This window comes from Anarrhichthys ocellatus, unplaced genomic scaffold (assembly GCF_004355925.1).
Source record: "Anarrhichthys ocellatus isolate YVR2014 unplaced genomic scaffold, GSC_Weel_1.0 scaffold76, whole genome shotgun sequence".
Lineage (NCBI taxonomy): Eukaryota > Metazoa > Chordata > Actinopteri > Perciformes > Anarhichadidae > Anarrhichthys > Anarrhichthys ocellatus.
In genome coordinates, this window is record NW_022280106.1 from 313708 (window position 1) to 338406 (window position 24699).

The 24699-nt window shown below is 41.0% G+C and overlaps 1 protein-coding gene across 3 annotated transcripts in view; it reads right to left on the minus strand.

The window, feature by feature from the left end:
* The window catches only part of LOC116397950 (protein NO VEIN), a 53076-nt gene extending 33593 nt beyond the window's left edge, over positions 1 to 19483 (minus strand). Inside the window, exons 1-15 of one of the 3 annotated variants that reach the window (XM_031873873.1) lie at positions 18968 to 19483; positions 15295 to 16319; positions 12904 to 13102; positions 12448 to 12806; positions 11573 to 11698; positions 11294 to 11491; positions 10571 to 10711; positions 8884 to 9144; positions 7772 to 7952; positions 7493 to 7659; positions 7233 to 7376; positions 6908 to 7086; positions 1557 to 1729; positions 1162 to 1386; positions 935 to 1044 (exon numbers count right to left, since the gene is read on the minus strand). In XM_031873873.1, coding sequence (XP_031729733.1) covers positions 935 to 1044; positions 1162 to 1386; positions 1557 to 1729; positions 6908 to 7086; positions 7233 to 7376; positions 7493 to 7659; positions 7772 to 7952; positions 8884 to 9144; positions 10571 to 10711; positions 11294 to 11491; positions 11573 to 11698; positions 12448 to 12806; positions 12904 to 13102; positions 15295 to 16308 — 3477 coding nt within the window. In that variant the 5' untranslated portion in view covers positions 16309 to 16319; positions 18968 to 19483. Of the gene's footprint in view, positions 1 to 934; positions 1045 to 1161; positions 1387 to 1556; positions 1730 to 6907; positions 7087 to 7232; positions 7377 to 7492; positions 7660 to 7771; positions 7953 to 8883; positions 9145 to 10570; positions 10712 to 11293; positions 11492 to 11572; positions 11699 to 12447; positions 12807 to 12903; positions 13103 to 15294; positions 16320 to 16394; positions 16486 to 18967 lie in introns of those variants that run through there. The other 2 variants (XM_031873872.1, XM_031873871.1) reach the window with 2 other exon arrangements.
* Between the last annotated feature and the right edge of the window lie 5216 nt (positions 19484 to 24699).

Here is a 24699-nt window from a genome sequence, read left to right on the forward strand (position 1 = left end):
ATATATATATATATATATATATATTTTGAATTGCTTTTGGATCGGGCCCGTAACCACACAGGATCGTTTCCTGCAATCCCTGAAAAGCAGCCTATAAATTATTTATTCCCAACAGCTCCATCTCTCAAAGACAGTCTATTTTATATATGAAACATTCATGTAAGCAGACGGCATCGGAGAGAGGCTGATCTGAGTGTACAATTTACAGATGATGGTCAGATAAACTCTCCTCATCAGTATATGCCAGACATGGCCTGATTCAATTCAAGATGGCACACAGACTTCATCTGTCTGAAGTCTGCAATCTCTGTATCCGGTTGATGAATAGATGTAGAAATGTAGAAAACTGACTGGTGACTGGTCCTCCATTTCTGATGCCCTATCCAAGATACTTGATAGACCAATCGATCTAACTCCTCTTACAGCCATTTTTGGTTGATCATCTTCCTGAGGAACAGTCAAATTGCATCGCTCATGTCACTCTTTTAGCCAGAAGACTCATTTTACGCAATTGAAAGCAGGCTACCCCTTCCTCCTTTCAACTTCGGATTAGAGATGCACTACAGTTTTTGAAGCTGAAGATAAGATTTGCTCTACGAGGACCTAATCTAAGCAGTGAATGGCAACCTTTCATAACATATAGACTTGAGCAGCTGCGAATTTGTTGTATTGTTCATTTGCTATAAAATGTATTTACCACACACACACCTTGTCTGTTTCTTAAATGAGAAAACTAATAAACAAAGTGAAGAAAGATCTGTTTGCTGAAGAATGTTTCCTACTTATACACTCTGAGTATCGACATATATAAAAAGAAAAAAAATATTTCTTGTTGAGCCTTCTTTAAGGAGCCAGGGGATTAACTTAACATGGTAAATGGTAAAACAAAAGCTATGTGATTAGATCCTGAACTCTCCAGTGTAGTGTGACTGACCTGCTTCAGAAGCGCCTGGCAGGTTCTAGTGGGGATTCGTGTCAAACATGCCAAGAGGAATTTGGCCACTCTAGTGTAACATGACACATCCTCTTCAGCCTGGGACAAATCTAAGGAACACAAATATTATATCAGTAATGATGACACACACATGCTGCACTCAAAATACAATGCATTATTCCAGCTTTAAACAAGGTGAACTTAAATCAGTCCTGATGTGTCACTACCTTCTTTAGCCACAGCTGCTGCCAGGGAGCTCTGCATGTGATTGGCCAGGAGGGCAGTGGGAGCATTGACGATCCCATCAGCAACTACCATGGACAGGAGGTGGCCGGCTGTGCCGACGGGGTCGAGGATCACAGTGGCACTGGAGAAATGCTTGTCACCTGTGTGTGTGGTGATCCTGAGGAGCAAACCTGGTGTCACCTCCAACGCTGCCAGGCCTGTATTTGCTGTTTTAGTAAATAAAAACAACCATATTTCCCCACAAAAATGTTAAACATTTACTACATTTTTCTTCCATCAAATGGGCATGCTTGAGAAACACAGAGCAGAATTAAAATTTCACAGCGCAGGAAGAGGTGTAGTACATTTATCTAGAAATGATCCAGCCACATCCTACCTGCATTTCTTTCGATGAAATCTCTGAGGGAGCCATGAAGTGGTTTGAAGATCAGCTCCCATTGACTCCACTCACTTAAATCCTCCAGCAGAGGGCAGGAGAGCAAGCTGGCCAGGGCCTGGGCCTTGGACATCTCCCCTAGGCGCCCCACTGCCTCACCCCCACATTCTGCACTGTTCACAGGGGGGATGTGGGAGACAGGAGGACATAGAGAAGGACAAAACTTTGGATGTTCAGTTATATGTTGGGGAGACTGATAAATTGAACATACTTGATGTATGCCTGGTCCAGGAAACTTCAAATACAAATTTTCACAAATTTTCTTTTAAGCCGCCGGCATGAGACCCACTTTGGCATTTCACTTCTCTCTACTTATCACAGACACTAACAGAAGTGGGCGAGTGTGTGACGTATGAGGCGTGTGTTTTTGTATCTGGAGCAGGGAACAGGGAAAGAGCCTAGAGAGAGCGAAAGGAGTGAAGCGCCAAACCGAGATTACGCGTTGAGTTTGGAAACAGGAATAGAAGACGGCAGTCTCTACTTTAAAAAAAGAGTGTCAAACTAGACCCACGTTGTTCTGCGGTACATGTATATACTAGGAATTACTGTGAGGGACTGTAAGAACTGACATCAAAATAAAAGCCACCTTCCAGTGTACGAGATACACATTCATTCAGTCAGTCTGTCAACAATAAATAAATAAAAATTCATAAGTAGCCCAGGCCCTGACTCATCTTCAGTCTGACTTTGATGCTTTCCAATTATCACTCCTTAATCATAGACTACTTATAAATGCAGAACTGGCAAAGAACATTGTTTTTTCCACCTCCGCCAGTGACACTGACTTTCCTGCCATTAAAACTCTAAATGGCACTCACATTACTCTTGCTGAGTCATTCGAATTTGGCTGGACAGCAGAAACTCAAGATTCATATTCAACGTTTGACTCACCATGTAAAAATCAAACTAGGCTTCTAGTATAGAATTAAAGGATGTCCATCAACCTTCATGTCTGTCCTTGACCATGAAGATATTCTGTATCATCATGCTGCTTTTAAACCCTGTGCATCAGAGTGCATTACGCTTTATTACAAAAAACAAATTTCAGACTCATCATTGTTCTCTCTTGGGGATGGTACTATATACAATTTTATCGTGGATCGCAATAAAAAATAGCTTTAGGACCTGATTGCTACGTTTTGATAAAGTTCCGACTTTTGAGCTTAATGTTTAAATACAGTTAATCCATGGGGCTTTTATTTTGAAAGGGTGGGGCTGGGTGGGGGAGAGAGGAGGAGACAGAATCAGAAAGTATGAAACAGAGAGGTTATTAAATGACAGACTTCATCACAAGCATTTCAGTTAGAATTCACAATATGGGGGTTTTATTTTGAAATGGGGTGTGGGGGGGGAGAAGAGATGGACTCATAATGTTAGATAAACAAACAGGTTATTAAATCTCAGGCTTCATCATAAGCATTTCAGTTAGAATTCATTCTGTGGGGCTTTTATTTTGAAATGGGGTGTGTGTGGGGGGGGGGGGGGAAATGAGAGGAAGGATGAGTTGAAGAACAGATCCTGTAAAAATTGTGTCTGTAGTGTAAAATATGTGGCTGAAAATTTAACATTGGTTTCTATGGAGCAGAAAGTTGGTTTTCCTCTCAATTACAGGCTTCTGTGCCAAATGTGTAAATCTGTGGGATTCCACAGTCATTTGTCTACGACAAGGACAAGATTAGCTACTTTTAAATCCAGATATTATGCATGAAGAGTGAAGATTGTGGACACAGTGGGAATTTTCACAAAAATCTCAAGCTGATCTTCACTCTAGCGGTGACATCACGCACTCTAAGCTGCGCAATACACCCTCATTATAAAGTCAGAAAAGGACTGAAAAAATCATAAAAGTTAAAATGCTGCAGTTTAAAAAGTTTAAAAGATATCAGAACGCTGAATTATGTGGCAATAGTTCAGGGTTTTTTCAACATTTGAAAGTTGAAATGGTGTCTGTAGCTGAAAATATGAGGAAGTAGAAGGATTTGAAAGTTGAAGAGGATTTGAACATTTTCTCCATAGAAACCCATTCAAAGAAAAATGTGCAAAAAGTTTAATAATTCAAAAAGTTTAAAGATTATAATTATGAAAAGTCATAGCACCCCTCTCCTGAAAAAGCTGAACATTTTGATATTTGAACGGTTTCTGTAGCTTAAAATATGAAGGAGCAGAAGAGTTTGAAAAAACGTACGGAAGAAATATAAAAATAAAACTAGAAAATGCATTTCCTGCTGAAAATGCGTTGGAATGCTGAAAGCTGAAATGAATTGCATAAACATTGCTGAAAGTACAGAAATGGGAGACTACCTGTCTGAAAAATGTTGAAGCCCGAAAGCATTTAAACTGCACTGCTGAACTATGGTGTCTGTAGCTGAAAGTATGAGAAGAAGGCTTTGAAAGTTGAAAAGGTTTTACAGGATTTGAAGATTTTCTCCATAGAGATCCCTTTCAAAAAATATTGCAAAAATAATTCAAAAGGCTTAATAATTCAAAAGGCTTAAAGATTACAAATATGAAGTCATATCACCCCTCTCCTGAAAGAGCTGAACATTTAGATATTCAAACGGTTTCTGTAGCTTAAAAAATGTGGAAGGAGTTAAGTAGCAAAATACGTACGGAAGAAATATAAAAGGAAGTTGAATAAAGAGAAACAGTAGGTAGTGATATTTGTTGTAGTATAAGTTTTAGTTGTAGTAGAAGTATTATTAGCAGTAGAAGTATTAGTAGCATTATAATAAGTACTAGGTGTAGCAGTAGTGATATTTGTAGTAGAAGTTGTAGTTGTAGTAGAAGTATTAGTAATTAGAAGAAGTAGTAGAAGTGGTAGTATCAGTAGTCGTAGTAATAGCTGTAGTAGTGGTCGTAGTACTTAATATAACAGTAGTAGTAGAAGAAGAAGTAGTAGTAATAGTAAAGTCAGTTTTTGAAGTAGCAGTAACAGCAGTAGTAGTAGTACTAGTAGCAGTCGTACTAATAGCTGTAGTAGTATTAGTACTGGTAGTAGCAGCAATAGCAGTTGTAGTATAAGTAATAGTAGTAGTGGTAGTGGTAGTAATAAGATTGATGGTAGCAGTAATAGCAGTAGCAGTAGTAGTAATAGTAGCAACAGCAAAAGTTGCAGTAGAAGTAGTAGTAATAGTAGCAACAGCAAAAGTTGCAGTAGAAGTAGTAGTAGTAGGAGCAGTAGTAATACTATAAATATTAGCAGCAGTAGTAGTAGTTGTCACAGTATTAGTAAGAGCATTCATTATTTCAACGAAAAAAGCCTAATTTTGAGCTTAACGTATAGTTAATCCATGAGGCTTTTATTTTGAAAGGGTGGGACTGGGTGGGGGAGAGAGGGAGAGAGGAGACATAATCGTAATGTTTGACACACATAAACAGAGTTTATTAAATGACAGGCTTCATCACAAGCATTTCAGTTAGAATTCACTCTTTGGGGCTTTTATTTTGAAATGGGGTGGGGGGATGGGGAGGGAAGAGGATGCAGAATCATAATGTTAGATAAACATAAACAGGTTATTAAATGACAGGCTTCATCACAAGCATTTCAGTTAGAATTCATGTTGTGGGGCTTTTATTTTAAAATGGGGGGGGGGGGGGTCCTGTAAAAAGCTGTAAGACCTGAATGACAGAGAGAGAGAGACACGCAGAGAGAGAGAGAGAAGAGTGCGTGTGTGTCTGTGAGTCTGTGTGTTTATCAACATCACTAATTAGCTTAATCAGAAACACCTGTGTCCTTGCAGCCGTTTCATGGAGATTAAACAGGGAAACACCTCTCAAACAAATCCTCAAAATTCCCATAACCGTAGCTCCTATTGCTCCGATATTAATGAATGAGAGGAAGGATGAGTTGAAGAACAGATCCTGTAAAAATTGTGTCTGTAGTGTAAAAAATGTGGCTGAACTGGCGATCTAGAAATGGGGTACCGTGTTCTGTGGAAAATGTTTTTGAAGCAAAATTTAACATTGGTGTCTATGGAGCAGAAAGTTGGTTTTCCTCTCAACTACAGGCTTCTGTGCCAAATGTGTAAATCTGTGGGATTCCACAGTCATTTGTCAACGACAAGGACAATATTAGCTACTTTTAAATCCAGAAATGATGCGTGAAGATTGTGGACACAGTGGCAAAACAGAAATCTTTTTTTCACAAAAATCTCAAGCTGCTCTTCACTCTAGCGGTGACATCACGCACTCTAAACTGCGCAATACACACCCATTATAAAATATGAAGGAGCAGAAGAGGTGGGACGGAAGAAATATAATAATAATAAAAAGAAGAATAAAGATTAGGATAACAATAGTTGGAATGCTCGGATCGTGACCTCCAGCATTCACTGGGGCGGTTTGCAGCCGAGTGTGAAGCGGCGGGGATGAGAGTTAGCACCTCCAAATCTGAGGCCATGGTTCTCTGCCGGAAACCGGTGGATTGCTCCCTCCAGGTGGGGACGGAGTGCCTACCTCAAGCGAAGGAGTTCAAGTATCTCGGGGTCTTGTTCACGAGTGAGGGTAAGATGGAGCGGGAGATCAACAGACGGATCGGTGCAGCTGCAGCAGTAAAGCAGGCGCTGCACCGGACCGTCTTGGTGAAGAGGGAGCTGAGCCGGAAGGCAAAGCTCTCAATTTACCACTCGGTCTACGTTCCTACCCTCACCTATGGTCACGAACTCTGGGTCATGACCGAAAGGACAAGGTCGCGGCTACAAGCGGCCGAAATGAGTTTCCTCCGTAGGGTGGCCGGGCTCAGCCTTAGAGATAGGGTAAGGAGCTCGGTCATCAGGAGGGAGCTTGGAGTAGAGCCGCTACTCCTTCGCGTCGAAAGGAGTCAGCTGAGGTGGTTCGGGCATCTAATTAGGATGCCTCCTGGACGCCTCCCACTGGAGGTTTTCCAGGCACGTCCAACTGGGAAGAGACCCCGGGGAAGACCCAGAACACGCTGGAGAGATTATATCTCCCAGCTGGCCTGGGAACGCCTCGGGATCCCCCAGAATGAGCTGGAACATGTTGCCGGTGAGAGGGAGGTCTGGGTCGGCCTGCTTGACCTGCTGCCACCGCGACCCGACCCCGGATAAGCGGTGGAAAATGGATGGATGGATGGATGGAATGCTTAACAGCATTCCAACAATAACAATACTAGTTCCTTAATGAAAATTGTAAGGTGTAGTGATTGCTGTTTGTCTTAGAGCAACATATTTTGATGATTATCGGGATAATATCGTTAATCACAAATATTTAAACCAGGATAATCGTCCCATGCGTACCTCCCTATTTTGTCCGTCTGATAAAAAACTGCTAACCTCAATTTGCTGTGTTTGGCAAACAGGGCTGACTCGTAGTAGACCTGGCTCAGCCCTCCTCCAGCCAGCCCTCTCTGACGCTGGACCAGGCCAGCCAGCATTTGCAGAGTGCCGTAGCCGAGGTCCCGACTGTCCCGGACCCTGTAGTGGGCTCTCAGTGCTGTTTCAATGTGGGAGAGCTGGGAAAAGGAAGGTGAATGTTTAATGTTCCTGTCACCTGCTAGAACATTTATTATACTGGGAAACAGAGAAAATGAAGAGCTTTGTTGTAGTACTTAAAAGGTATATGTTTTAACAGCTGCGTGTGTGCCTTTAAATGACTCACTTCATCTGTATCAGTGGATGTTATGTCCCCACACTGTGTGATGAACTCAAACACATCTTGTCTGGTGGGTCTGAAACCACTGCCAGTAAGTTCCATGCTGCCGCTGCCCAGAAGCAAAGTAGAGCCCAGTGTGTCCTGCAGCAGCTGCACACAACCACAGACAGGATGAATTAGTATCATATCCCTGAGGACAAAATCAGGAGATCTAACAGTCTGACAGTAAACAAACTAAAAGGCTTTTGAGATGAAAAAACTTGTACCTGAACGTGTTTAACCAGAAACTCCAGAAAGTTGCCCTGCTCTAAAGAGAGGAAATCTTTGACATGGAAGTGTTTGGTCAACTTTCTCTCCAAAGAGGCCATGTGGGCCAAAGTGATGGCTGTGTTCTGAGAGGACAGGCTGTCTTTAAGGTACTGCTTCACTTTGGCTGAGAGAGACAAAGAAATCATAGACTATCATAGTCTGGACCAGACACATCAAGAGGACATTATCAGATTAGTTCATATGTGGGGCAGAAACACTATATCCTGCATTAATACCTTCACTGGGGAGGGAGGTGGTGGGTTTGTCCTCACTCTTAGTTTGTTCTGTGGTGTTGGGTGCCTTGTCTTTGGGCACCAGGTCCAGTGGGACGGCCAGCGAGCCTCCACAGATGGCTAGCTGAAACAGAGCCTTTGCCAGCCGGTTACCCGACACCTGCAGAAGGAAGCTCTGGACGTGCTGGATTGGAAATTAAACAAAGGTATGTGTCACAGACATGGCATTACAAATGACTTTTGAGAAAAATATCACATCTGACCCACTAGAAGTGTGTAGTGGTGTCTGTATTTCTGTATTTTCTCTTTTCTTATTATTTAGCTATGTTCAAAACTCTTCTAGGTCAGCAAAGACAATTTGGATTCCTCGTGATGGTGTAACCTCCAGATAGGGGGATACACGAATGGATCATCATCCATCCATCTTCATGATTATTAAAAATGCCTACTATGTTTGATAAGTTGGATAAAGATAATTTCAGAACATGTACAAGTAGACGACTGTCATAAAGAGTTAACCCACAAATCTAATGTCGAGCCAGAATTCATTAGATAAAATTAACCTTTTATTTGAATTCCTTAACGATTAAGAAGAAAGAAGAAACACTTTATTGATCCACGAGGGCGATCACTTTCACTTTTACTTACACATTATATACACACACACACACACACACACACACACAGGGTTGAAATACACACACATGCACAAACAAGAACTATGCAGAGGAATTAATGGAGATGTCAGAGCGGGGGGCTGGACAGGCAGTTGGAGGGTTCAGTGCCCTCGACAGTGACCCTCTGGTTTCCAAGCTAAGTTCCCACGGACTGAACTACTGCAGCAGGGTTAAGGGTGACATTTTGTTGTTGAACTGGAGAGGAGCTCTGTAATTCTTTGTTATCCCCTCAAGGCTCATGGTGGGAGGCTTAGCAGAATTAACACCCAGCAGCTTAAAGTAGCAATTTAAGGACACAGAACCGGGGTGTCATAACCAATGAGCTCCCAAAAGCCTCGACACAAAACCCCCACACTGCCACTGAGCCAGCGTGTCTGATGCTGCTGAACAAGCATCAGATAAATTAACAGAATACACCTGTCGGTGTGTAGAACCCACCTTAGCCATCTTGGGACTGAACACCCCCTCTGCGTTTGAGAAGACTGCCAGCGACACCTCGGCTGCCGGCATGGAGGCGTAATTTCTCCTGAGGTCTAGGCTGCCTGTGGAGGAGAAGGAACCTGCTCCTTGCACCGGCTCCAACACGCTCTTTTTTATCTTTCTCAGCCGCTCGTAGGTTTCCTCCTCCAGCTCTTTCTGGATGAGCTCCCTGGCTTGCTCCATGATGGAGTGTTCACATCGACTCACCTTCAGTATGGTCTGAAGGGGACAGAGAAGGATTGTTAAACAAGCAGAGTTTCAAGTTTTATAAAAACAAAGCAGGGTTTATTGAAAGCCCGGTGGCCCGCTGTACCTAAGTGGACTCCCTGTCTGGCTTTAGCATTGGGAAAATGTCTTTATGTTTTTTGAACCAAAATGTGTTGTAGAAGTATCAAACTCCTTTAAGCAATAACTCAGTGCGCAGGTTGTGTGTGTAATATTAGCGAGTGTGCGATCAAGAGAGCGAGAGCTTGTGTGTGGCAGTGAGAATGAAGTTAGCATAACACTATAGCTTTGAACGTAGCAGTGCTGTGTGTGTACGGTTCAGGCTATTGGTTGGTTAATAAATGCAGCAACTCCTTAAGACCCAAGCTAAGTTCCCATGTCTTTCTTGCCACTTGCTGATTAAAGTGACTGTGTGATTTTTTTTTTTATGGAACTGAATAAGAGTACTGCTGTTGCAGGGATTTACTGAATCAGATATAGTGAAAAGGAAAATAACTGCAGAATTTAAAAAAAACAACTAGAGAAAAAAAAAAAGGATAAAGTTTGAAAACACTTAGAAAAAAAAACGAGAAAAATCAATTTTCTTGGTGAAGAGGGAGCTGAGCCAGAAGGCAAAGCTCTCAATTTACCACTCGGTCTACGTTCCTACCCTCACCCATGGTCACGAACTCTGGGTCGTGACCGAAAGGACAAGGTCGCGGCTACAAGCGGCCGAAATGAGTTTCCTCCGTAGGGTGGCCGGGCTCAGCCTTAGAGATAAGGAAAGGAGCTCGGTCATCAGGAGGGAGCTTGGAGTCGAGCTGCTACTCCTTCGCGTCGAAAGGAGTCAGCTGAGGTGGTTCGGGCATCTAATTAGGATGCCTCCTGGACGCCTCCCACTGGAGGTTTTCAAGGCACGTCCAACTGGGAAGAGACCCCGGCGAAGACCCAGAACACGCTGGAGAGATTAATATCTCCCAGCTGGCCTGGGAACGCCTCGGGATCCCCCAGAATGAGCTGGAACATGTTGCCGGTGAGAGGGAGGTCTGGGTTGGCCTGCTTGGCCTGCTGCCACCGCGACCCGACCCCGGATAAGCGGTGGAAAATGGATGGATGGATGAACTAGAGACCATTTTGCTTCAGCCCCTTCCCCACTTCCTACCTTCCAGCACCCTCACTTGGACCACACACATCTTCTAACTCTGCATCGTTTTGATCTCAACTACACCCCTTTGATTGTCTCAACTGTATCTAGCACAGTTGTGATACAGTCACGGTGACAAAATCTGTCCACAGACAGAAAAACACCTCCAGGATCACATTCTGTCACTTACACACAGACTCATAAGGTGAAATAAGATACCAGTTGCACTGTCGTGGTACAATTACATAACTCAGGAGTAAACTGCCCCGGAAGGTTGCAGTGGGTTGTGTGTCTTACCGCAATGGGCAGCCCGATGCTGTGTATCCTGACACCCAGCTCGTAGGGAGAGTCACAGTTGTAGTGGTCGGCCAGATACTTCATAAACTCAGCCAGGTCTACTTTTGGCTTGTTCTGCTGCCTCCTAAAAACACGAATTTGCTAAACAATGGAAACAGAGTAGACACATTAGGCAAAAGAATGAAAAGTTCAGACGAGATAGAACTAGGGCTTGACCCGAATTTTCCACCATGCAGAGATAGCTGGCATGCAAACGTGACTTTGAAGTGGCTCCATCCACACTATCCACACAGAGGCATGAGGACACACTCAGAACAGATACTGTATACCTCTGTGAGGTATAAAAAGAGTGCTTGTGGACTCATGGCACACTTGGTTAGAAACATGTGTGGGGAAAGCCTCTGAGACTGTTGTGCTGCTTTAATGAAATGAGCCCGTGCTGCCTACTAACACAAGTATGGAACACAGCCCTTTTTTATACTTTATTTTGCTATTCTCTGAGTTGTTGGGTATTACTGATTTGGTGCATGTGATAAATAACATGTTTTCATTTTCCAGCAGAGAACATTGTTGGTTCAACAGTTAATAGTCCAAACACAAAAAGGGACTCAGATTATGTAATATAAAACTGTAAAGCTTGAATGCAAAGCTCTAACAAAGTATAATCTACACTATATTTGTTGGTGAATGTTTAGTACCAGTTTCATCAAATATGAGTCCTACCTTTAGGATGTCAATCGTCTCAATCTGGTTGATGTCATCATCCTTAGTGTTACTGTCTATCTTGAACATGCGGTGGATGAGGGGGAGTTTGCAGAGGGGCCCCAGGTTCAGCTCCTCATAACGCTTCTTGTCCTTCAGTCCAGCCAGTGACTGGCCCAGCTCATACAAGGTACAGATGGATGTCACTGCTAGACTAGACTGACAGAAAGAGAGAGAATACTTCAATAGCAACCAAACATCCATGTCAAAACAAGTATTAGGAAATGCATGTGTGCCAACCTCTATGAACATGTTGATCTCTCTCATGACGTATTGAAGATCTGTTAAAGCCGGAAGCATCCAGGGTTTGATCCTGCCTGCATCCAAAGAGGGAATCTGCATCAGCCTGCACACCCTGGATATCACCTGGATACAGCGAGGACAATGAGGAAATTAGATACATTGCATTAGTTTGTTTAGCCACTTCAGTAGTAAATAAGTAGATAGGATACGTGAGCTACCTTTTAGTAGCTAAAGGGCCCATGTTAGATCCCCAGAACAGTCACCAATCTGCCCATCAGCTACCATTAGTCTTGTAGCTATTAACTTGAACTTAACGGTACAATGTGAAGTTTTTTATCACTCAATGTTTTTGGGAGGGGGTCACTGTAGTGTTTGTATTGCAAAAGCACACACATATGCGCAGGAGCACATGAGCTACTCAATGACAGTTTTCACTGACGGTATTAGGTGCTATAATACAACAGCAAAGGAAAGAGGTGACTGCTAGTGAACAATCATGGATGTAAACAATACACGTTTTCATAGATACCACTAGAGACAGGAGGCGAGTATAAAAAGCTGTAGTAACATGCTGGAACTATCTCTTTGCCAGGTGCAGCGACTTCCTTTCTTGTCATCACTATGAAGTTGCCAGGCAACCAACAAAGACATCAGGATTAAGTTGTTGTACGAGTTGTTGAATGAATTAAACTAAATTAGTTAAATTTTAGAAGTGGTGGTGAGCTGATATATTTTTTTACCTTTGGACAGAACCAGGGTTGCTGTTTCCCCTTGCTTCTTCCTTATGCTAAGCTAAGCTTGCTCTAGCTTCATATTTAACATACAGACAGAAGAGCATTAGCAGTCAGTAGATGTGTCCTCTTCCCCCTCACCTTCTCTTTGGTGACCAGCTCTCCCTCTGCGGCGATGTCTCGTATCACATCTTCCATCAGACTGTTGACCGAATCCTGATCCAGGACTCTGTTCCTCCTCCCTGTGAGCTCATCCTCCTCCATAGCCTGTACTGCCCTCATATTAGCACCATGGACCTCTCTCAGCTGGGCATGATGAGCTTCTCTAAAGATGGCGCCACTGCCCTCTCTCTTGGTTACATCTCTAATTTTGTTCTTCTTCCCTTTGGTCGAGCTCACATCTGCCCCCAGCACTGGGAAGTCAGAGCCAGAGAGGAAGTTGGACACAATGGACTGTTGCAGGTTTTCTACTTCAGGCTCTCTCGTAAGATCCTGTGCTACTGTGGAAGGATATGTCAAAACATGTTGGTTTTAGAAGTACAGAAGTGACAATGTTTGTTTTAATGCATGAAAGTTAATGTTGTCATGATTGGCTACCTGCAGTTGACTGCAATACAACAGCCTCGGGATCTGTTGTTGGTTCAGATTGACTGGGAAGCTTCTTAGAGCAAGAAGCTTCCAAGCTGTCATACAGAGACATGTACTGTGTGATAGGAAGCTGTGCATCAAACAGCTGAAAATAGCAGGTTTGTAAATGGTCCATTGATGGAGCTCTCAACTGGTACTTGTTAATCACCTGGAACACATAAAGAAACTTTTACTGGCCAGCTGGTTTGCATACAGTACAAAGGTAGACAGTGGCAATTATTTTCCATGCTGTAAATGTCAAGGGTCAGTTTTTAGATGAGTATGTTAAAGATATGCTCAAACATCCACTATATACAAGTTATTAGCTTAATATTTTTTTTCTCAAATCTTAATTTTCTGACCTTTTTAAGTATTAACACCATGCCCCCGGTTCTAGCAATCTGTCTGTGTCTGCCACTTCTAACTGAACTGCTTTGACTTAAGACATTTAAAGCTTTTGTTTCAAAATGTTCCACAAAATTTCAAAGCAGCGGAAATGTTATGTCACCCACATTACATTATTAACATTATCAGAAAACCAGTGAATGGTTCTTAGGCATCGGGGCCCAGGGTAGGAAATTTACATATTTTTTAGGGGGCAATTTTTGCCCCCACTGACTGAAATCCAGGGGCATTTAAAGAAAATTGGGGGCACTTTTTGAAACTTGTGAAATAACATTTAACCTTTGTTCAAAATAATAAATGTACTTATTTAGGCTTACAGTATATGAGCAATTGTCATCAAATGGCAATAAGAGTATTAGGCAGTAGTCTACAGATTCAAAGTGTTTTCTTAGATTTTTTGAACAAAAACAAACATAAATCAGACAATCATATTCAATTTTATACTTATTTCTTTGTGGTTATTTATTGTTATTATTAAATTTTTTAAACAACTATTAACAATTATTAAGTCAACGATGCCTTGATTATATATACATCAGTCATTGTATGGAATTATTGAGAAAGATATTTTTGTAGCACCTCAAATATTGTGATATTACCCATTTTTGTCCTGAACATATGCATTAGTCATTGTGTGGAATTTTTGAGAAAAACATTTTTGTAGCACCTTAAAAATTAAAAAAATGTGCCATTTGAAGGTACAAATTCAGTTCAGACTTTTTACTTAGTAAAATATCTTAATTGACTGTCAGTCAGGTATTATTCATTTCCAGCAACCCTCAAATCAAAGAATAAAGACACTTTGCGCACAATTTAGGTGTATTTTCCCTTTAACTCACGAGATGCAGGTAGCATGTTTTATACTTTATGTGAATATAATTCATTTAATCTAATTCCCATTATGCAATATGTATACTTTGTTGGCATCTTATTCTGAAAACCGGATATTCGTCTGAAGAAACCGGATGTTGTCTCACGTTAGTCTTTCCGCTAGATTTCAAAATCCTTCGCTCGCTCCCGATCTGCGCCGTTTGAATGCGTTTACCGTGAATTTCAGCATATAGGTGCACTACAATTTAAGTGTCTGCTCAGTTGACCGCAGTCACAGGTCTGATTAAGAAGCGCTCCATTTATTTATTTGTTTAGAAAGTTTGGTTCTTCACGCACACGCAAATCAGTCAAGGCGAAAATCAAAACCAGTCTATGGCAACTGGACTGGGTCATATAGGCTACGATGTTTTTGACAAGTTCATTAAATTATCATTATTATTAGAGGAAATTATGGGGGCATTTTTGCCCTTTGCCCTCGTGTATTTCTGATGCTGTCGGGGCCCAATAGCACGTTTTTGCTCTTGGCCCACTCTTATCCTGCTAGAGTGGGCCGAGGGCAGAAACGTGCTATTGGGCATTAGATATAGGATGAGGATGGTAGAATTTTGAATTCTCAAGAGTTTATTTTGATCCAGTCCTACATACTAATACTTAAGATTAATACACCAAATGTGTAATAATCTGCGACTGAAAATAGTCCCGAACAAATACACAACTTCCTACAGAGTAATGTTTTCTAAAACTAGTGCCCAGCTGTTTGGGATATTAATGAGCCTTTTTAACAAATTCAACTATATATTATTGACCCTTTTAAAGACTTAAAGGTTTTTGGTTGTGGGGTTTCCATTTGGATTGTGACTTTGACTTGCTAACAAGCTAGCGCCAGCCTCAGTAGCATCTTGGACCCCATGTCTAGCCAATGTGAAATGTCAACTTTTTAGCAACACATTCGGATGAAACATGAGCTGTCCGGGTCATTACTAGCTAAAGTTAAATGAGTACTATTGCATTATTGTTGCTTTCATGTCAAATGTGATCAGATATACATTAGAAACCAATGCTAACAGAGTACACAACCTGACAGAAAAATACTCTGTGGTGCATATATTTGTCTTCATAACTGACCTCTATGACTCTCTGGTACAGCTGCTGCTGGGTCAACTTCTCCGCTGGCTTGGACGCAGTAAAGAGTGGGTTAACCGGGAGACAGTGGGTGGAGAATAAAGAGGTGGTGGGAGGCACATAATAAGGGCTGGTATCCACCTGAGGCACTGTAGCACTTGGGGTAGCGCTAGTCTTCCCAGTAAGTGTTTCAGTTCTCTGTGGTGTAACGGGCCTGATGTCCTCGGTGGCTTTTGCTGGCTTCCCAGCTACAGGCTGATTTTGAGGCTGGTGGATCTTATGGAACACCACTTCCTCCCTCACAACTAGATCTCCTTCTAAAGATGCTACCAGGCAGGAAATCGTTTTGAAGCCAAGAGAGGCTATGGCCAGGTTTCTGCAGTATTTCTGACTGTAGACTATAGCCACCATCTTCAGAGGAATCCCATCTGGGTGTTCTGTCATCATGGCCACAACATTTTCCAGAACCTTCTCAATCTTCTGTTCTGTAGCTTTTGCTGATGCCCCAGCTCCAGCTCCAACGCCAGCACAGCTATCATGATGACGGTACTTATAAAACACCAGTTCCCCCTCCACAACCAGATCCCTGTCCAGAGAGGCTACCAGGCTAGCCATGGAGTCGAAGCCCAATGAGGATAAAGTCAGGTTCTTGTGGTATGTCTGGCTGTAGGTTACAGAGAGCTTTTTCAGGGTGATCCCAGCTGAGTGCTGCTTCACCATGGCCACTATATCTTCCAAAACGCTCTCCATATTCTTGCTGTCTTCTGTAGCTTTTGTCGATGCCCAGGCTCCAGCCCGCCTTGAACGGCAGTGGGTCTTGTGATGAACCACTTCCCCCTCCACAACCAGATCCCTGTCCAGAGAGGCCACCAAGCTAGCCATGGAGTCGAAGCCCAGGGAGGTTAAAGTCAGGTTCTTGCGGTATGTCTGGCTGTAAAACACAGCCAACTTTTTAAGGGGGATCCCAGCTGGGTGCTCCTTCACCATGGCCACTATATTCTCCAGAACCTTCTCCATTTTGTGTGATGCTGTCAAAGGAGAAAAGAGACCATCAATTACAGATAAACCCTAAAAAGTAGTATACCAGTAGTATGTGCTCTTACTAAGAAGCTCCATGCAATTCATGTGGTTTAAGCAGTGGTGGGCGTCAGGGCCAGCTAGGCCTTCTCTGCTGGCCTAAACAGAATCACAAAGTTATAGCTATTTTATAATTAAATAATTTTTCACAAATACACTACATGTATTATAATTTTTTTCCCATTAGCTTATTTTCTCATTGCACAGCTCCTGACTTCCTCAGTTGCTCTGCTTCCAGTGCAGCTTGTTGTAAGGAGAGCTTTTATCCAATCAGATTCAGCCCCTATGTCTCTGTGTAAGGAGAGAGGCCCGATGCCTGCTGGAGTCGAGCCTCCCCAGTTGTATTTCACCGGCCGCAGGCGGTCTGCGGCGGCCGGGATCGAACCGGCCGCCGCAGACCGGCGAAATACAACTGGGGAGGCTCGACTGTCACTGTCCATGAATCGAGAAGGTCTTCTTACTGGAACTGAAACGATGTTCTGTACAACCGTGGGATTAAACTCTTTGTCAGCAAAGAAAGGAGGATGGACTTTGTCTTTCAGTAAACAGCATTCGGTAAGTGACAAACTGCGTTTGTTTTTTTACATCTGCAGTAACGTTACTACTGTTCATTTGTCTATCGTGTCGTTTTTATGAATAATATTTGAATGTCTCGTGCTCTTGTGTGGTGGAATGCGTGGATCCGCTGCAGGTTTGCTGGATTGATGTGTCATGCTTTGTTGTCATATAAATATATGTGACTGGTTCTTATGAGTTTGTTGTCATTATGTTAAGTATGTTGATTTTGACTATGCATTGTCCGTTAATGACGAAGCATCCTGTCATGCACGTATTCATGTATCTGCACTCTGCAGTTAGTGTTTTGTAGGTGTTGAGCTTCATGTAACATTTTATTTAACTTGTCAAATGTTGCAGTGTTATGTGAATATGCGGCTTTTACACAAAACAAATAATAACCCATAGCTGTTGCGTCATAATGAGGTTATTAGGAGGTAATTCAACTGTAGTAGGACAGCACAGAAGGCCCAGGTATAAAATGCACGGCCCGCCACTGGGTTTAAGTAGTGTGTTTAAAACACACACAAATTCAACAGAGAATGATCCTTACTGTTAGAGAGAGAATAAGAGGAGGCAGATACCTAAACACTGTATATGAATGGGATAAGTATTGTTTGAAATGTACTGGTGACATTTAGAATCTAATGTCTGGGCCTATATATCGGCCAATATTAGCATATACTGTATGCCACCTGATCGGTAAAAATAAATTATGGCACAGCAATGGTAAAGATATGTTTGTAGTAACAGTGGCACCATACCTCCAGCGAGCATTGCCAATTTTGTTTTCCAACTGCAAAATGTCTCACTCAGTATATACAGTATCTTGGTTTAGGGCAGTCCTCCACCAAAGAATTCTAGTAGACTTCCACTCAGCGTCGGAAATACACGAGGGCAAAGGGCAATACTGCCCCTAAGAAATATCATTTTGCCCCCGATATCACTAGGAGAGGGGCAAAAAATGCCCCCGAACTTTCTAAACGAATAAATAAATGGAGCGCTTCAGTGTCAGACCTGTGACTGCGGTCAACTGAGCAGACACTTAAATTGTAGTGCACCTTTATCCTGAAATTCACGGTAAACTCGCACAGATCGGGAGCGAGCGAAGGACTTTGAAAGTTAACGGCAAGATTAACGTGAGACAACATCCGGTTTCTTCAGACGAACATCCGGTTTTCAGAATAAGATGCCAACAAGTAGTAACAATAAATAACCACAAAGAAATAAGAATAAAATTGAATATGATTGTCTGATTTACGTTTGTTTTTTGTTAAAAAAAATCTAAGAAAACACTTTGAATCTGTAGACTACTGCCTAATAGTCTTATTATTGCCATTTGATGACAATTGCTCATATACTGTAAGCCTAAATAAGTATATTTATTATTCTGAACAAAGGTTAAATATTATTTCACAAGTTTCAAAAAATGCCCTTGGATTTCAGTCAGTGGGGGCAAAAATTGCCCCCAAAAAGTATGTAAATTTCCTACCCTGCTTCCGCTCATTGAATTTGGTCGACTTATCTATAATTTGATATAATCGAGAGATCTGTAAAACAAAATAATTCCACAAAAGCACCACTTTAAATGTCCTGTTTATCAGAGATGTGTTCATACATTTCTTGGATATAAGTCCTTCAGCATGAAAAAAGCATTAAGAACATCTGTCCTACTGGAGACATTTTATTGGACTAATACCAAAACAACTTATTAGTCGACTAATCGACTAAGAGAGGACAGCTCTTGGTCACGGTGGATTATATTCTGTTCTAACAGAGGCACACCCAATGAATCATTGTTGTCTATTGTTGTCGGTTTACAGCTGACAAAACCGGAGTCAAATTCCATGTATGCGTATGCCATCAAGTTGAACAGGTTTACACTTGCCAACCCATACGACCCCAGCTTGTCAAAAATAAAATCTTATTAAGTTAGACCATGGCATGAACATTATATAGGAAATATGAGAATATATAGCTCATGGATAAAAGTCAACAGCACAAAGTTGCATGTAAAGTAAGAGAGAGATCAGCTCTATCTTACCTATACTTTCAAATGACTGTTGCGCATCGCTCCCAGAGGCTGAACTGCTGTGTTTTAGCCACCAACCTTCTTGTTTTAGCTTTTAAACTCCTCCCACCTCCTCCTTTCCTACTGTGTTTCGTTCTGAGCCAAGCCACAGAGAAATGAAACTGAAAGTATCCGGCAAGCTCATTCAAGTCTATGGCTTTTTGTGACCACAGCCACACTCTCATATTCCTGGAAATGGTTATGCCTGTCTCACAGGCAAAGCAATAATAAGAGGCAAACATGACGCAATCCAAAGCAGCAGCATACTGCCTGTCTTTCATGACCTACGGTTAATCTATTTGTCTGAGGCACTAATTCATTTAGGTCTGTTTGTCAAAGATATCTGCAGAGACACAAACAAAAAAAGGTCCCAAACTGCTTATTCTAGTGAAAGCAGGGTAACCCATTTTGACCAATTAATTATCTCTCAAGACAACCAACACCTGCTGTCTTTTATATTCTATTTTCCTGGCACTTATGTCTACACATCATCACAAACCTAAAAGTATTTCAATCCCATCAATTTATATTTATATACTTTCATTGTGTCTTCATAGACTATCTGGGGTTTGAAGTACCTTAATGGTCGCAAATTCTCTCACTTTGTAATTATTCCATCCTATTTTCACCTCAGACAGCATTATCTTCTCAAATATAATCCTCCGTCACAACTATCATACATTACTACTCTCGCAGTACAGTTTGATTGAAACCCGCCCTTTGCTTGTCTCACTCATGGATGTGAACAGAAAAACACGTCATGAGTAATATTTTTATATATTCTACTTCTTATTATTACTGTTATTATTATTATTACCAAATATACATAGATAGATATAGCACATATATAAACTAGAGCGTGATGCAACAAATCTGTGTTGGTTCGGTTTTCGATTTGTAATTGTGCCCCCATTGTGCCCGTGTATTCTAACATTGTATACAAAATCCAAAAGAAGAAAAAAAGATAACATTTAGTTTTTACATAACTGTAGAAATGAAAAAAAGATAAATCATTGCAAAAAATACGAACAAATAAGATTATTAATAAAATAATATATCTGTAAAAATATGTTAAAAATATACATATAATTTAAACAGATGGTCCTTTAGTTTGATAAAGTTTAAGCTTCATATATCACCTTTGTCTCAAGGTACCATCTCATATTTATGAGATTTATTTACAAGCGCTGGATCTGGGGTGACAGGGCCTTCTCAGCTGCTGCACCTCCCCTCTGGAACGCCCTCCCCATCCACATCCGTGAGGCTCCCTCTCTATCATCATTCAAACAAGCCCACAAAAACCACCTCTTCAACCTCGCCTTCACCTGCTAACCCCTGCACCCTACCCTCCCATTCAGCACAGCTTCTCCAGTTATTCTTTTTACCAAAATGTTCTGTTTGTTTGTTTTGCTTGCTCCTCTGTCTTTCTTTTTTGTTTGTTGTTTGTTTGTTCTGTTTGTCTTTGCCCTGTAAAGCGTCTTTGGGTATTTTGAAAAGCGCTATCAAAAATTTATTTATTATTATTATTATTATTATATGAAAAGATAAACTGACATCCATGAGTGTAACATAAAGAACTTTTCAACTGATGTGTCTGCAGCATGTCACATATTTCACCTGGAATAGGTGCTCGTGAAGTTTATCATGCTGTGAGCCTTCAGCCTTTCCACATAAATGTCCACATACTGGGATCCTAATATGTGTTCCAATTTTTCATTTTCTCTATACAATTATTATTATTATTATTATTATTATTACTATTGTTATTATTATTATTATTAGTAGTAATAGTAGTAATCTGCGTAGTAGGAGTAGGCCACTCTATGGTAGTGCTTGAGTTGACCTCAGCTGCAGTGAAACATCAGTCCAGTGCTGCCACCTGCTGTTATTGTTTGTTATTGTCATACAGAAGCTTTCATACAGCTCTAACCACTACTTTTGGACCGTTACCAGTACTGTATGTTTGTAGAGGTATTTAGGTATCTAATATAAAACCAATGAATTTATGTCATTTTATTTACACGTTCCATATTATCAACTGTTGAATGCGATATTAATAGATACTCCACTATCATGAAGTGACTTGAACGTTAACGTTAGCCTATTGGTTGCGTCAATCAAAAGACCACAAAGATATGCAAAACGACTACAAAATGACTCAAAACGACCACAAAGTGATTCAAAACAACTACAAGGAGATGCAACTAACTACAAAAAGACTCAAAACACACATATATACTGTATATATATATATATATATATGTGTGTGTGTGTGTGTATATATGTATATACGTGCGTATATATGTATATTTTTTATATAACTTATTTTCTCTGTTTGTCCTGTCTGCTTCAATAGGACAGTAGTTTAGGGGAGGCAATAAGAATAACCTTATCACATGAAGCTTGATCTACATCATTAAAGCTATTGTAAACCACAGATCACCAATCAGAGATATAGACCCCAAACATCTATATACTAGTTTAGTGTTTAGTTTAGTTCCTGTGGCAAGCTCAGCTGCTACGACTTGCCGCAGCAGTTGCCACTGTTTGTGGCAGCTGCAACAACTTTCCACGGCAGCTGAGCTTGCAAAAGGAAGTGGCTATGCTAGCTGCTGCTGAATGATGACATGTAGTGTAAAGTGAGTGGTCAGCAGACAAATGTGAGACTATTTAGTTAGTTGTGAGTCTTAACACATTTTTAAGTCATTTCCCAAATGTGCCCCCCTTTGAATCTGTTACACATTCAAAAGTTTCTAGACCCGTTCCGGATAAATGGAAGGAGAACTCTGAAACATGGTACCCGAGCAGAAAAACAACAACTTCTGTTACATTTCAGAAAATGAGTCTGTTGTTTAGACTTTCACAAAGCTCTGATATCATCCCTGTAAGCAAACCAGTGTCAAGGAGTAAGAGTTTTAGGGGTATTTAGTAGCATAAAGTTTGGTTGTAGTATTTCCTGTTTAATTGAACAGAAACAGTTTTGAGACACATGATTTAACTGTGAGTGCAAATATCATTGTAACCCCTTAAAAAAGGCCATTATTAAAATTTGGTAGAATTTTTAAATAAATATTTCAGAGGGTAGAGTAATACTTCTACAGTACAGTATGTGAGTATGAGCATTATTTAAAAAATATATATATATATAGCATATATTTATAAAATTCTGCATAGAGGGTATACTTTTACTTACTACTTTAGATATTGCATCTCAATGGGATCTTTCTGTTAAATTAAGGTTAAAGAAAGGATACATAAAAACCTTTACTTTACTTTATGCACTTTTACTTTAAATGTTGATTTTAAATGCAAGATTTAAACGTAGTTATTTGCTTACTGTGGTATTTCATGTATTCATAAAATCTCTATACTTTTTCCACCACTGGACTTGACTCTCCATCACATCAAATGCCAACACAGTGCTGCTGCAGTGTGAAGTGCTGGCAGGAGCCACAAAGAGCAAACACTACACTGAACTTAATCCTTGTCCCCTTTAACAGTATCATGTTCCCGTGACCCAGGGAAGGTGTGGAGTGTTTGTGTGTGCGCACACATGCACTGTTCAGCAGGCTTGCAACAAGTAATGGAAAGGCACAATAGGTGTGAGGTGCAACCTGAAGCCCTGGAGACAGACAAAGAGACAGACAGACAGACAGACAGACAGACAGAGGGATTGTGACACCTTAGAATCACATGTGGACCGTAATTCTCCTGGAGCTGTTTGGGACATTAGGGTGCAGTTATGAATTAGTAATGAAGAGTTGTGCAAGGCTAAATTGCAGTGTGTGCCTACTCCTGAAAACACTGCAGCTTTTGAGAAGAGAATGAAGAGCAGAGTAATGGAGGCTATCCACTCCCCAAATACATTTTCCAATCCATTGATTTGATGATTCAAACATGTCATAACATTGTGTGTTTTAGCAAATCCAAAGCAATTAAAAGTCAACCTATTTCTAAGAAATGGTTAATTTTGTAACTCTTTTTTATTATTAACATTATTATTTCTGTCACCGACACCATTAACGCACATTACTGACTTTGCTCCTTCACCAGAGTCTCTGTGCTTTCTCATCTCACAGGTTTCCATGGATAGTGGTTATACCTGGACCCTGGTCTTGCCTCCTGCCGTGGTTCTGTCATATGCAAGACTATCACCTTCTCACTCTGACCCTGTCTCTGATCAGACTGCCTGGTCATGATGTCCATGCTGCAAATATTTTGTTTGATTGTGGTGATTTCCCGTTGTGAAATCTGAGTATTGGTCGCTCAATCTATTCAACAGAAACCAGTCAAACTGGGTCCATTAGCTACAGGGAGTGCTCTCATTTTACAATAATGGGTTTGTGTGAGGAGGAAGGGAAAAACATTTTCCAGTCTATGAAACATCATATAAAAAGTATAGTGGAATCAAACTGTCGGAGGTTGTGTGTGCAGATTTAGTTGTGATATGTGCTGTTGTATTACCTTTACATCAAGTAAGTGGCACAACTTGTTTCCCTGTTAAAGTAAACACACCTATTTACAGTGTGGCTGATATTTAATCTTAACACCAGAATAATCCTCAGGTTTAACAACATGGACCACAGTGATAGAGCTTCAACAACAAGACAAACAAGAGACAAGAGACAAGGGAAGAAACTAAAGAACTCTGTTATGTTGTTTATTCTGTACACATGACATCTATCACACTTTGTCCATGCTGATAGAGGGATCCCTCCTCTGTTGCTCTCTCAAATGTTTCTTCCTCTTTTCTCCCTGTTAAAGTTTTTTTTGTGGGAGTTTTTCCTGTTCCAATGTGAGGGTCCTGGGACAGAGGATTTTATATGTGTACAGAAAGCCCTCTGAGGCCAATTTGTGATTTTGGGCTATACAAAATAAATTGAGTTGAATTGAATTTAAATTGAATGTAGAATAGCCCTTGGCTACAAAGAGATACAAAACGATTAAAAAGAGGTCAAAATCCCCATAGAAATGCAAGACGATCACAAAGGCCACAGCTGTAAACTATATGTAGTTTCGAATATCAACTATTTGATATTATTTTGATATAGTTGATATTCATTTGTTGCACTGAATGATAAATAAATCATGTATCTATTATCAATGTACAGATTGCCAATAAACAGGGTTTTAGATGAAAGTCTTTTCATATCATTTTACAAATGTGCCCCCTCCTTTGAAACCGTGTCCCGGTGTGTTTATCCTTTCCACTTTTGAAGCAAATACACAAACATTCACCAGCCAGATCAAGCATAAGTTAAGAATTTTGACCCTACGGAGAAAGGAACAGAGTTTTATTAAATGAAAATCCTTCACTTAACAAGCTTGAAGGTGTAATGGTTTGAATGAGGAGATCTGCATCTGTAGCTGTACCCTTGGTTTACATTTTCCAGCACCAGTTGTCAGAAAATGTTTTGCTACAGACGAAGAGGCTGTTAATGTAATTCGGGGAGTAACCTCTCTAATAGAGTAGCCTCTATTGGCACCTCCAGGTTTCCTAGGTACCACAAGATCCAGAACACCAGGCTGAGGAAGATAATGAGGGGTCCCGAGAAGATGAGGAAATCCCAGAAGCTGAGGGGAGCAAAGACCCCGATGAAGAAGAGGACGAGGCCTACTGCATCCAGGAGAATGGTGATGAAGAAAAGCAGCAGGCAGCGGCCCAGATAACCGGTATAATCCTGAGAAAGTGACTGCGCTTACAG